Genomic DNA, 12559 nt, shown 5'->3' on the forward strand with positions numbered 1-12559 from the left:
GTTATATATTCCATTTCTACCCATATGCTGCTGTTTGTGTGCCTACAAGTAAATTACTAATCTTTTAGACCTAAAGTCTTCACTGAACTTCATCTAATAAATGGTGATGTTGTGAGCCTTAGTAAACTTGCTCTGCCTCTGGAGAGTCTCAGCCCTTCAGTCTCAGCCTTGCTAAACAAATGTAAAGTACTGCATTAATATTTTCTTCCATATAATTTTAAAATGTGTGACTTATTTTGCAGACATACTAAAGTGCTTTATGTTTTTCCCAAGAGACATCAAAGGGATTAGTGGAAGTTGGTATATATATCTGGGCATAAAAGGTCAAATTATACCCCTTTGCATCTATAACTTTTTTAATTAAGAGCAAGCTCATCCCAGATATCGTTACTGTCAGTAGTTCTCTGATAGGTGTGTAAATTTTTGGGAGGAAAACATGGAAGTGTTAGTTACAATTTCAGCCAGATCTGTGCCGATTGTGTTGGACTGCCACAGTGGAGAAATGGGACTGTACTGCTAATGAGGTAGATAAGTCTTCAGCAACTGCAATGATACTCTTCTAAATATCTGAAATATCAATAACCAATTAAAGCAAACAGGTGCCTTGATGGCATGGAAGAATCCTCTTCCAATTGTTGGAAACAAAATCATCAGTAACAGATCAATTTCTGCTCCTCCTCTTGGTTCAGTAATGTCATAGCAGAGGAGAATTGTGAAAAGGAGAAGCTGATAGCTGACACTTGATTTCTAAAAATATAATTTAATGTCTTCTTTCAAGTTAAACTAAACAGTAGCATGGTCTGAAGTGCTCAACAGGAGACTACATTGAACAACAGGTGCAGAACAAAAGGGGAAAGTCAGGAAAACAAGGATTGGTATGAAAAAAAAAGGGGACTAGTTGCACAGGGCAAAGAGGGACACTTCTTATTAAATCTTCCAAAGTATAACATTTTTTAAATCCATTACCTTTGGAAATAAATAATGGCTTAACATTCTATTTAAATGAAATTAAGGCAAAATTGTGAAAGACAACTGTTGCTGTTATGACCAAGAGACTAAACCAGAATCTAGAAATGAATGCTTTGCATAAATGTGCATTGAATACTTCCTAAATAACAAGTGCTAAGAAATGAAAAAGCATTCTTGCTAAAGACATGGAATTGTCATCCTAGGTTCATTTAAGAAATACAAATAATCTTGAACATTGGCCAGGTTTTTTTCCCTGACATTTCAGTTAAACATTCCATGGTTTCTACGTTTCAATTGCATCTAAACAAATCTCCTGGATAGATCAATATTTCATTTGGAAATATAGTATTCTGGTAATGGTTCAACTTGAATTTACTAGGCTGTATTTGAAGCCTTAATTTTGGTTTAGCATAATAAATGTTTGTCAGTCTTTTTATTACACACCTGAGAACACCCAGCAGACACACTAAGAGTCCTAATTCTCCATTGCTGTTTAGTAGAGTCTCCTCCCCCTGCCGAAAATCATCTCTAAGTAGGAGGTAGTTCTTGTGCCCACTTCTCAGTCACCTAAATGAGAGATGAATGGTTGAGAGAGAAGTGGGAAATCAGGTTCTGCATCTTCAATTTAAAAGTGTTAACTAGCCTAAGATTGCTTAGATTATTTGTAATTGTTATGGTAGTAGAATCCTTATCAGCTGACTCTTTTGCTTCTTTCTTGTCAACATACTTCATCACACATTCTTCCTGAGTGTCTTCTAATCAATCTTCAAGTTTAATCACCATAAGCCAGAAATGAGGCTGATTGCGGATGTTGATTCCAATATCCTTGGTCACAGGAATACGTCTTTCTTGCTGTTAGAAAGTAATTGAATCGAAAGCCTCTGAGAACGATTAGAAGCTGGAGCAGACGGCTTGCTGTCCTGAAAGCCGTGCTGCCAGGAGGGGGAACCTGCTGCACATCCTTGAGAGAGAGCCAGAAGCGCAACTACATGCAGCCATAACAGCCAAAAGTCAAAGCTGTCGGTCATGAGGCCCGCGTTTTGTTTTCATTTGCTTTGATGTCATTTCAGACGAGTTACAGACTTCCAGCTGAGAACAGAAACATGTTCATATAGCTATCCGGAAAAAAAAAAAAAAAAAAAAAAAAAAAAAAGGCAAAGGGAAGATTAATGGAGGATTTTAAAGCTTCCCAAGACGGCAAATTATATATACTACATGATGGAGAGTGAAGCTGGTTCTGCTTTGTGCTACCCTCCTGTCAGAGGTTGCTGATATACCTGTACTTGAGTAAAGCTCCCTAACTTTCTGATTTGATGATTATTGACCAAAGATTTTAGAAACTTGTTTCAAAAATCCAGCTTTTTAGCGTAATACCGCTGAGTCTTTAGGCCCACCTGGCTTTTAAGAGGCGTGTTTTTGTGCTTTCTTTCCGCCCTTTTTTTTTGTTTTTTCTAGGGAACCAAAGACACTAAAACGCAGGGACATAACTTGTGGCGCTATGATTCCCATTTATATTGCTGATGCACAGCACTGAGCAGGTTGTTGTGGAAACGCGGAGCCCTGGAAATCCAGTCAGCCCTCAGTGAGCAAACACTCCCCAGCCGGGGCCGAAGCGAGCATTCATATCGTCGCTGTTGCTGTCACCACACCCAAGTGCTCCTGAACAGCCCCTACAGACGGAGCTGAGCACCGGATGTCGGGCTACTGTGGACGGCGGGCAAGGAACGGACCAGCGTCCTGCCCAGCGGGCCAGCCGCGGTCCCACCGCCCATCCCGGCGCTGCCTCCTGGCGCCGTCCCGTGACGCCGCCCGGCGCCGTCGGGAGCATCCCAGTCACCGCCTACATTGCCCGGCAGCCCCGCGGCCCGCGGGAAGTGGCGTCCGGCCGTATCCGGCAGTGGGGATCCGCCGGAGCGTGTGTTCCGTGCCCGGTGTGGCGCTTACGGTGGGTCGCGGCCGGGCCGGGAGCGGGAGCTCGGGAGGAGGGGTTTGCGGTCTCCCGTGTCCCACAAACTGAGGCGCTTCTCTCCCCGCAGGTGCGGCCATGGCGGACTCCACGCAGAACGGGCCCATGCCAGGCGGGGCCGGCGGCGGGGCCGTGGTAAGGAGCTACCGGGCCTGGAGACCCGGGCCGGGCGCGCTGCTCTCCGGCGGCGGCGGGGGGGTCCTGCTGGAAGGGCAGCGGGGCACTGCTCGCCGCGGTGCGGGCAGGGGAGAGCAGCTTTCGCTTTCCGATTGAAGGCGTGTTCCTGATGTGCCGCCGCTCTTGAAAATGGCTGAATTGGAAGTAATTCAGTGTGTCAGTAATTCAGTAAATCTCTATATCACAGAAACATAGAATATGCTGAGTTGAAAGGGGCCCACAAGAATCCTCGAGTCCACTTGTCGCCCTGCACGAGACTCCCCAGGCACACTGTGTGCCTCAGAGCATTGTCCAAATGCTTGAACTTTGTCAGGCTGGTGCTGTGAGCCCTTCCCTGGGGAGCCAGTTCCAGTGCTCAACCACCCTCTGGGTGAAAAACCTTTTCCTGATAATCTAACCTGCCTTGACACAGTTTCATGCCATTTCTGTAGTTATATTATGCAAGTAAGATATAAAATCATATTATGAAGATGTTTATAGGTTTCTGGTAATTTCCCTGGAGATGCACTAGGAATATAGAGGAAAAGAGGAATCTTCAAAAGCTGGTCCAAATCTGGAAAAAAAAGATGAACTCTTTCAGATGGAAGGAAGCTGTTGTTTTGACTCTGATACACATATAGCCAAAAGCATTCTGTGTTTCATTAGGGCCTTCTGGCACTTTGGCTATATCAGGACTGAGCAGGAAGAGCCCAACAACAGGAGAGGTGCAGGATTACTGTGAAAAGTTTTCTGCTTTTTCAAGGCCAGGAATATGTGAGCCAAAACGATGCCACTTTCCTTGTAATGTAGTTATGTCAACTTTACCTCACCCTATATTTTTCCTCCCTTGCAAAGAATTGTGGAGATTTAGCCCCAGGTCTGTGCAGTGTATTCTACAAGAGACCTTGAAGCAAAAGTCAGTCAAGTCTAGCGACCCTACATGATAACATTTGTGAAGCTGACTATTTAGTGAGATGTGTTCGGATAGAAAAAATTATTTTTCTAGAAGTTCTTACCACTGTATTTGACTGTAATGTACAAAGGATCCTCTTGGTTCTGAGGAAGCTGAGCTATTTTTGATCTGGCCAGTAACATCTTATGAGCCAAGTATCACAGAACAAAAAAAACAAGCTTTCTGTTTCAAGCTATAATTTGCTTATATTGAGGAAATACTTGCAATTTAATAGAATTAGGAAGAATGTTCATTGTATGCGAGTATTAAGATACCAACTTTTGTTTGGGCTGGTCTTTTTTTTTTTTTCCTCAATGTAGCAATTTCTGATGGCTAACAAGTTGGATACAGCAATGTGGATTTCCCGATTGTTTACGGTTTACTGCTCAGCTTTATTTGTCCTGCCTCTTCTAGGGTATGTACCATATTATTGTAAAATAACATTACAAATTTACAAACAAGCTAGATTCCCTTTGCATACAATTGTTTTTTTCATGTAAGGTAAATTGCTGTTATTCAGCTTTCTTGGATGCTTTTTGTCAGAATAGCTTACATATTTTAGATTGGTTTAAAACACTTGCAGATGTGTTTGGAAAATGTATTGAACAAATGTAAAGTAGTGGTAAATGCCTGTTTTTGTGTGTAAATGGAGTATTATATTGAGTTGTCTTAAGCACCTGCAGTAAAGGTAGTGTTAAACATGTTTCTGAGTTATTTTTTGGGAATAGTGCTTATGTACAATAATAGACATAAATATAAATACTTCAGGTATTGTTCGGTTGTGATGCAATTCTCAAGGGTAGAAGACTTCTGGTTCACATGGTAACATCTCCTCTGATGATTTGCAGGTTGCATGAAGCAGCAAGCTTTTATCAGCGTGCCTTGCTGGCAAATGCTCTTACCAGTGCCCTCCGACTACACCAAAGGCTACCGCACTTCCAGCTTAGCAGGGCGTTTCTGGCCCAGGCTTTGCTGGAGGACAGCTGCCATTACCTGTTGTACTCCCTTATCTTTGTGAATTCTTACCCTGTTACAAGTATCCTTTTCTCGTGTCATCCTGCTAATGTTTTTAAATATATTAAAAACATGATTCTTTTCATCATCTTTGCCATGATTTGAAAAACTAGTTTGATATGTTTGCTATTTATAGAACATACTCTGTATAAAATATGAGAGGCTTAGGTTGATTGATCCATATTCAGTTTAATCAGCTCTGTAATTAGTGCACTGCATTCTCTGGCTGCTTATGTTTTCTTTTTTTGAGGCCTAAGTTTGGTGGATTTTATGTGATATTTGGAGAAGCTGGTAATTTTCATTTATTGCCAGTGCAGGGTTTATACAGTCCTCACTGTAGTAAACATTCATCATGTAGAGAGAATTATTCAGTAGTAGCTTTCTCAGATAAGTTATTAAACTGATAAAGTCTGCAAAATTTGCTACTGTGGATTGCCAAAGGTGACATGTCAGGGCTGACATTTCTTTATGTCACACTATGTACACAATGTCCTACTCTTAAAATCATTCTGTCAGAGAAATGTCTACATTCCTGCTCTGTAAAATCAGAATGGCTGGCAACTGCATGTTCTTTGGTAAAGAAATTAATTTTGCAGCATCTTTTAACAAAAAATTTGACAACGTGTATTTAAGAGGTTTTGAGTAGTTAACTCACGTGTGCTTTCTGTGTAGAGAAAATGCATTTCAGTAGATGTGCACTAGTGTCTAATGGTGTGTGTTACACTTCTGCATATTTGCAGACACCCATATTTTGAAGTTAATAAAAATGCATAGCAAAGATGTGTAAGAAGCAAAAGGAAGAGCTATAAATATAGGTCTTAGACTTATACATATCTTCATCCAGTATTGGTCATTCCAGCCAAACTTTTGTGAAGTGCCATCAAGCTATGACTGGTGTAGTATAATATCGTGGAGAAATGAAGCTACTTGCATAGCCTGTAATTTTCCTTATGGCTTGCTTCAGTGAGTATTTTTCCAGTTCTGCTATTCTCTTTGCTTCATGCTGCCACATACACGAAGAAGGTTCTTGATGTAAGTGTGATATGTACATGTTACAATTAATACAGTTGGTATTCTTGGGCTTTATAAACAGGTTTAAGTTGCACCTCTGGTTTGGTTTTCTTTGGCTGCACTAGAGGAATTAGAGTGAAACTAGTGTGGAATCTCAGCACAGAGAACTTGAGAAAACTTTTTTGGGTTGGCTGGGTTTGGTGGTTTGTTTTTTTATTTTTTCCCCTTCTGTGGGATGATATGTTAGAGTTGACACTAATTATTTTTCTTCAGATGCTTTTCTTTGAAGGAAACAAAATTTGTGGAATGGTTAAGTTGAAATTTAAGATGTGTATTTTTCAAGCTAAACCATATTTAATTTTATTTTATTGTTGTATTTCAGAAGTAAAATAACAAACTACAGGGTGAGACTAGCAAGCAAAATACTTGCCAGTTGGACTTGCTGCTCAGTGCACTGCCTTGTGCATCTTAGCATAACTCCAGGCTTTGGTGTTCCTAACTGGGCTGTCTTGCTGCCATGGGCACTTCCTCCTAGTGGACTGAACAAGGCTTGGCCGTCTCTCTGCAGTTGAACTTAAAATTGGTGGATGAGGGAATTGCAACATCTGATGGCATTAATTGAACTCTGTAAATTATGGAGTTCCAAGCTTGCAGTAGTTTTCCTTAGGATATTAGTCTCAAAACTGATGAAGTCTTAAAATGTTGAAATGGGTGGTAAATAGAAATTGTTTGCATTTTGTTTTCTCTATGCTAATGAAGATAGGTGCAACTTTTATGTTTTCTGTAAATATTTTTTTCTTCTTTAAAGGCACGAAGTTCAAACAGTGTGCCCTTTTTGAGAAATCTCTTAGAGAAACTGAGTGCTAATCAACAGAATATTCTAAAATTCATTGCTTGCAATGAAATTTTCCTGATGCCAGCTACAGTTTTTATGCTCTTCAGGTAAGAGATATGATAAATATTTAAATAATTAGAAACTGCTACACAAGACTGCTTTTTTGCAAATGAGTTCTCTATGGATGATAGTACTACATTTGTATGGTTCTGGCTGACCGAGGCTTGAACTTCAAATAAAATCTAAGTGACTCTTAGGCTTCTTAAGTTGGTACGTCCTGACATCAAAAGGCATTCACTATGATGTAACTGAGCACCAAAAAAACCTTTCCTTTCATAGTGTGGGTGATGAGTCACATTGGGGATTTGCAGGCTTGAAACTTGAATTCGCCCACATTTCTATCAGTACATTGATAAGTAAGTTTAATTTTGGGTAGTTTAGCAGAATATTAAGATCTTCAGCTTCACTGAAAGTGAACTCTTATTTTTGACAAACAGATTCCTGAAATTTAAACGGCAAAGATTCATTATGCAAAAAATGTGCAAGCAGGAGTAGGTTTCATTCTCTCCTGTGCTGCTTCTGAGCAGTGACTCTTCTGGGTTTTTTTTGTTCCATTTGATTTTGCCTGTTGTGCAGCCTGTTGAAATCATTTTAGGGATCTTGAACATGTTGGAATCCTACTGAAGATGTATAGGCATAATGACCTGCCGGTCACAGAAGTTTGGGTCATTGCCTTTTAATATATAGAGGGGGAATGCGGTCTTTGATCTATGCAAGTTATAGCATAGTGGGAATTTTGTCTTGAGTGGTCTCATAAGCAGTAGAAGGGAGGCTTTACCTTGGATAGAATGGATAGTTTGTCTTTATCTTTTGATATATCAGCTGAACATCTCAGTGCTTCAGCCCTCAGGGATTGCATTCTATCTGAGACTACTTACCAGCTGGCAGATACACTATCCAGTATCTGAAACTTTCAAGTGCTTTGAACTTAGTATAGCTTTTTTTTTCCTTTTGTCTCTCTGTGGAGAATGTAGTATGTGAAATGTTGCTACGTGGTATTTCATCTGGTAGATACTGAAGATTGTAAACTGCCGAACTTTAATTGCTAAATGCAGCTATTGCAAAATTTTGTTCTTTAAACGTTGTAGCATATTAAATTGTTTGTCAGTACTGTACAGGTTTCAAGATTTCTTCTTTCTTCCCTACTGTAGCTCACTTCCACTTTATATTTTTCTTCTGGGTAAAGATGCTGCTAATACCTGATGGAGTTCTACTTACTGGAACTTATTTACCATCGTGTTTAAATTCAAACAGAATTCTAAAATAATGTGTTATTTAAAGTGGCTTCATTCACTAAAACTCAGAGCGTTTCTGTGCTTTGCTGTGTATGGTTTGTGTGCAAGGTTTCCACTATTTCACAGCACAGCCATGTCAAACAGCAGTTTTGTGAAATACCAAAGCCTAATTTCACTGTAACTGAAATAAATGGGTATTAGCTTGGCACTAAAGTCTCATTGTACATATGTAATTGTCTGCCGTGTGTTCTGAGAAGTTTTGCAAAAGATGCTAGAAATGTGGTCCAGATATTCAAAGTGCTGCAATTAGATTGAACAAGGTCACTGTAACTGGACTACTTATGTCAGCCAGTTTCTGGGCTTGACCAACAAGTGTTTCCTTGCTATTGAACATGTATCCAACATCATTCCTGTGATTCTTTGCACACCACCAGAAATTAGGCATATAAAAACACTTCATAAATATAAAATCAATACAAGAACAGCACTTCTTTAACTACTTCATTGAGCAGTTTTATTCTATAGTGTTTCTGCATTTGTAAGTGTATAGACTTTTTCTTGTCAGATCTAGATCACCAATGTGACCCAAATCTAGCGTTTTTTTTTTTGAGCCCAAGTACTTTGCTTGCTTTTCTTAGAAAAATTCCTGGTTTTGGTGTTTTGTTTTGTTTTTGTCACTAGTAAGCTCTACTTAACTATTCTCTTTCAGTGGACAAGGGAGTCTGCTCCAGCCGTTCATATACTATAGGTTTCTCACATTACGCTACTCTTCCCGGCGAAATCCGTACTGTCGGTAAGTACTGCATTGATTTTGGAGGTTAGTGTTTAACTGCATCGTGCTTAGTCATTCAGAAACTTTTCACTCTAAAATGAATCCAGAACTCATAATACTACATCTGTAAATGGCAGTTGTAGAATGTGAAATACACCTGGATGGTAAATAAAACCCTGGCTGGTTAAAGATTAGATTTATTTCAGGTAAGTGATCAGAAATGTACCACAATTCTTGAATGGGAGCTTGCAGAACATGCTTGTGTAATTAAAACTATACTTTAGGAGAAGAAACTCTTTCTTATCAGAAGGATATCCATATTTTTAGATTCTAGGTACATCTGAGGGTGAGCCCAAATATGAATAGGCACTTAAAAACTTGTATAATATTGAGAGAAAAAAATCCTATGTATGATCTTAAACAAGTTCGTTACCTTCTTCGGTTAAATTAGTAAATAAGGCTAATTGTATTTGAAATAGAATCTTACTGATTTTGAAAGTTGGTCAAGCCAATATTATTGCTTTAGACTTTAAAATCATAAATATTCCTATGAGTGTTTTCTCAGGTGAGTGCTTTTTAGAAGTTTTTTCATGACCATTGCATAGCATAAGATTTTGTGAACAGACTTTCCAGTCTATTCGATCAAAAAATGCCTTGCTAGAGTGCCAAGAAAGTGGCTTTGGCTGCCATGATATGCAAAGACAGATGTGAGAATCATGAGCTTAATTGTCTTCTATTTCCTATTTGTCTAAAAAATCAATTGTTTTATCCTAGTACAGATATTTATTTATTTTTAACAACACCAACAACATCTACGAAGTTGCTTTATTACTTTGGTATCTAAAAATAATTTAAGCTGTGCAGTACTAAAATGGACATTCAGTTTATCCAAAATGTTCTGCTGGCATTTTTGTAGTTTTAAGGGAAATTTGTGATGAGGGTTTTGTTTCTCATGTCTGTCTTCTAATAGTTGCTTCTGCAGTGCAGGGTTCTAGCATATTGCCAAGAAGTAGCACAAACATAATAGCCCCCCAGTTCCTTACACTGTTTGTGATAATTCTTTTTTCTCTTTTTTATAGCGCTTCTGTAGCCTCTATAGTCTTTTATTTTTTCTTTTTTTTTTTTTTTTGCTTGAAGTTTGAGTTTTTCTGCTCTCTAGTTGAGTAACTTCCAGCTCAGGATGGATATAGAGTTAGTTAAAATGTTAATATTTAAAAGTCAAGAATTCTGAAGCTCTTGGAAGCCGCACTGAGTTGGTCTAAAGAATTTAACTTAAAATGTGTATGTGAGTGTGATATTGAGAAAAGAAGTGCATGAAAAATATATATGTCGATAATACTTCTGATAGATGCTGTAAGATTTTAAAAGTGTCTTTAAATCTGATTTTTCAGGACTCTCTTCACCGAGCTCAGGATTGTTGTTGAACACTTAATAACGAAGCCCTCGTGCCCTGTTTTTGTAAGAAGACTATGCCTCAGCGGCATTTCCTTTATAAGCAGATTGGCACCAACTGTTGCATAGCCAAATTCAGGCACTCGTGTTTTGTGAACATTATGAACAGCTGGCACTTCTGCTGATGATTGGAAATTCCTGGTTTTACACTGATCTCACTCCAGGCTGTATAAAAATACATATATGCTTTTTTTTGGAGATAATATGAAATTTAGCATATCAAAAACAAATAATAGAAACTTAAATTAACCGTGCTGTATTGTTAATTGATGGAAAAAGTAGATGCATCCTACCAAAAACATGCCCTATCATGCAGGTTTGTTGTTTTGTTTTGTTTTGTTTTGTTTTTTTGAATCAAGAATTTTTTGAGATTGATTGATTAAAACTTACAATAAGAGATCTGTGCTCACTAGGTTTATGTTAGTTGGAACTATAACTACTTTAGGATGTCTCCAGTGGATAGCAGTTGATACACATACCTATGCAGTACACTTTGGACAGTATTCTTCTGCTTACTAAATATATCTGTAGAACTTTTTTGTCCAATATACTATACTTTGTGTATAAGTATGACCCACTTTGAAGTTAACACAAGGGTTTAAAGTCTATCAAGCTGACAGAGATAACACTTCTTTCTGAAGGAGAGGCTATTTTTATTAATAATACATAAAAAGAACTCTCCCATGTTTCTACCTTGTGACATAATCTTACATTATGCTGTTCGAAGAAATAACAAGATCACAGTTTTTTTCTGATCACAGAAAACTGTGCAGTTTTCTTGTCATAACAAGTTGTTTTACCAAGCCAAACTGCTGACCTGTAGGATTTTCAGACTAAGATGCAATGCTTAAACTTTTAACTGTGACTGAAATGAACTAATCAATGTTAATGAAGTAACTTTTGCAGAGTCATTGCAGATTTGTTCTTGTGTCCACACAAATGTGAGACTGCAGTAATTCAAGCATGTTAGCTTTCTAAAAAAATAATCTCTAGGTAGCTCTGTATAAATTGTTATTCAGTTTCTGAGACCCTCATTCTGATGGGAAATTTGCATAAAGAATTGCAGCTTTTTAGGCAGCTTCTGAAACAAATGGGTGTAGGATTTCTTGGCATAAATCTATCTGATGACTGATCTGAAGCCAGTGTCATGACTACAGAAGTGAATATTAAATTAAGTGCATAAATTAATTACACTGATAATGCATTCACCCAGCAGCTGAAGGATAGGTCAAGGAAAAATAATACTATCTGTCTGATCACAACTTCTTTCCAGAAATTCAAGGCAAAATATTTGCTAAATTTTCTGTAGTTAGTATTCTAATTGCATAAATTTAAAGGACTTTCATTGGCCTTTTGGAAACTTCTGTAGCACTGAACTTAACTATTCTATCATGGTCAGAGAAACCTCATGAGAAAATCTTTCATAAATAGTCTTGAAGCAAAGTATTTTTCTGTGACTGTTGAGTTATCTTGCTTGTGATATGGATATCATTCTGACTTTCCAGTTGTGTTAGTTTTTAGATCAGAGCGATGTATTTATAAACTTAACTTCATTTTTTTGCTCAACCTCTTAGTACTGATGAATCACTTGGTAATTGAATATGATACTTTTTGACTACTTGTCTTGCTCTCTGAACGTGATTATTTATAGAATACTCGCACCCTGCAGAAGCAACTGCATGCAGTTAATGCTCTACAGCTGCTAAAGACTTGCAATGAGATTGATTATGTGTGTATCCTATCATTTGAGGATTTTATAAAAACTAAAATTTCTATTGCAATAAAAGGAGTGTTAAATGTAACTTGCTAGGCTCTTCAGGCTCATTTTATCTCTTTAACACAACTTACTGATGCTTGAACCTGGAAGTTGGGCAGAATGCTGTCCTGTGCGTCTGTGTGCATGTTCTTATATTCCCACTTCTGCTTCTGAATTGGGATATAATGTCTTGTGCATTTCTAAATTATTTTGTAGAGAATTTTTGCCTTCCAAAGTGCAAAAATTTATGAACCTTTCCTTCAAAATCTAACCCAAGAATAAGCACTGCAACAATGGTATCTAATCAGAGAAAAGAATCCAGACCTACTTATTACTGTTTCAGTTCCTCAGCATGGTTCTAGACCCTCTGTCATGTTGCAT

General features: G+C 38.3%; 1 protein-coding gene across 1 annotated transcript; it reads left to right on the forward strand.

Annotated features, from left to right (window-relative positions):
• Positions 1–2536: 2536 nt before the first annotated feature.
• On the forward strand, positions 2537–12224 carry TMEM33 (transmembrane protein 33). Its single transcript, XM_014871075.2, has 8 exons — positions 2537–2914; positions 3006–3070; positions 4364–4458; positions 4892–5079; positions 6022–6089; positions 6877–7010; positions 8908–8991; positions 10362–12224. Exons 2-8 carry the CDS (start codon positions 3014–3016, stop codon positions 10489–10491), a joined length of 756 nt encoding a protein of 251 aa, XP_014726561.2. The 5' UTR covers positions 2537–2914; positions 3006–3013; the 3' UTR covers positions 10492–12224.
• Positions 12225–12559: the final 335 nt, after the last annotated feature.

The sequence above is a fragment of the Sturnus vulgaris genome, chromosome 4 (genome assembly GCF_052056855.1).
Source record: "Sturnus vulgaris isolate bStuVul1 chromosome 4, bStuVul1.hap1, whole genome shotgun sequence".
Lineage (NCBI taxonomy): Eukaryota > Metazoa > Chordata > Aves > Passeriformes > Sturnidae > Sturnus > Sturnus vulgaris.

Coding starts and splice junctions, on each gene's coding strand:
- TMEM33 (XM_014871075.2), top strand. CDS start 3,014: ATGGCGGACTCCACGCAGAACGGGCCCATGCCAGGCGGGGCCGGCGGC. Junction 4,459..4,891: donor TTTGTCCTGCCTCTTCTAGG/GTATGTACCATA, acceptor GATGATTTGCAG/GTTGCATGAAGCAGCAAGCT. Junction 6,090..6,876: donor ACACGAAGAAGGTTCTTGAT/GTAAGTGTGATA, acceptor TCTTCTTTAAAG/GCACGAAGTTCAAACAGTGT.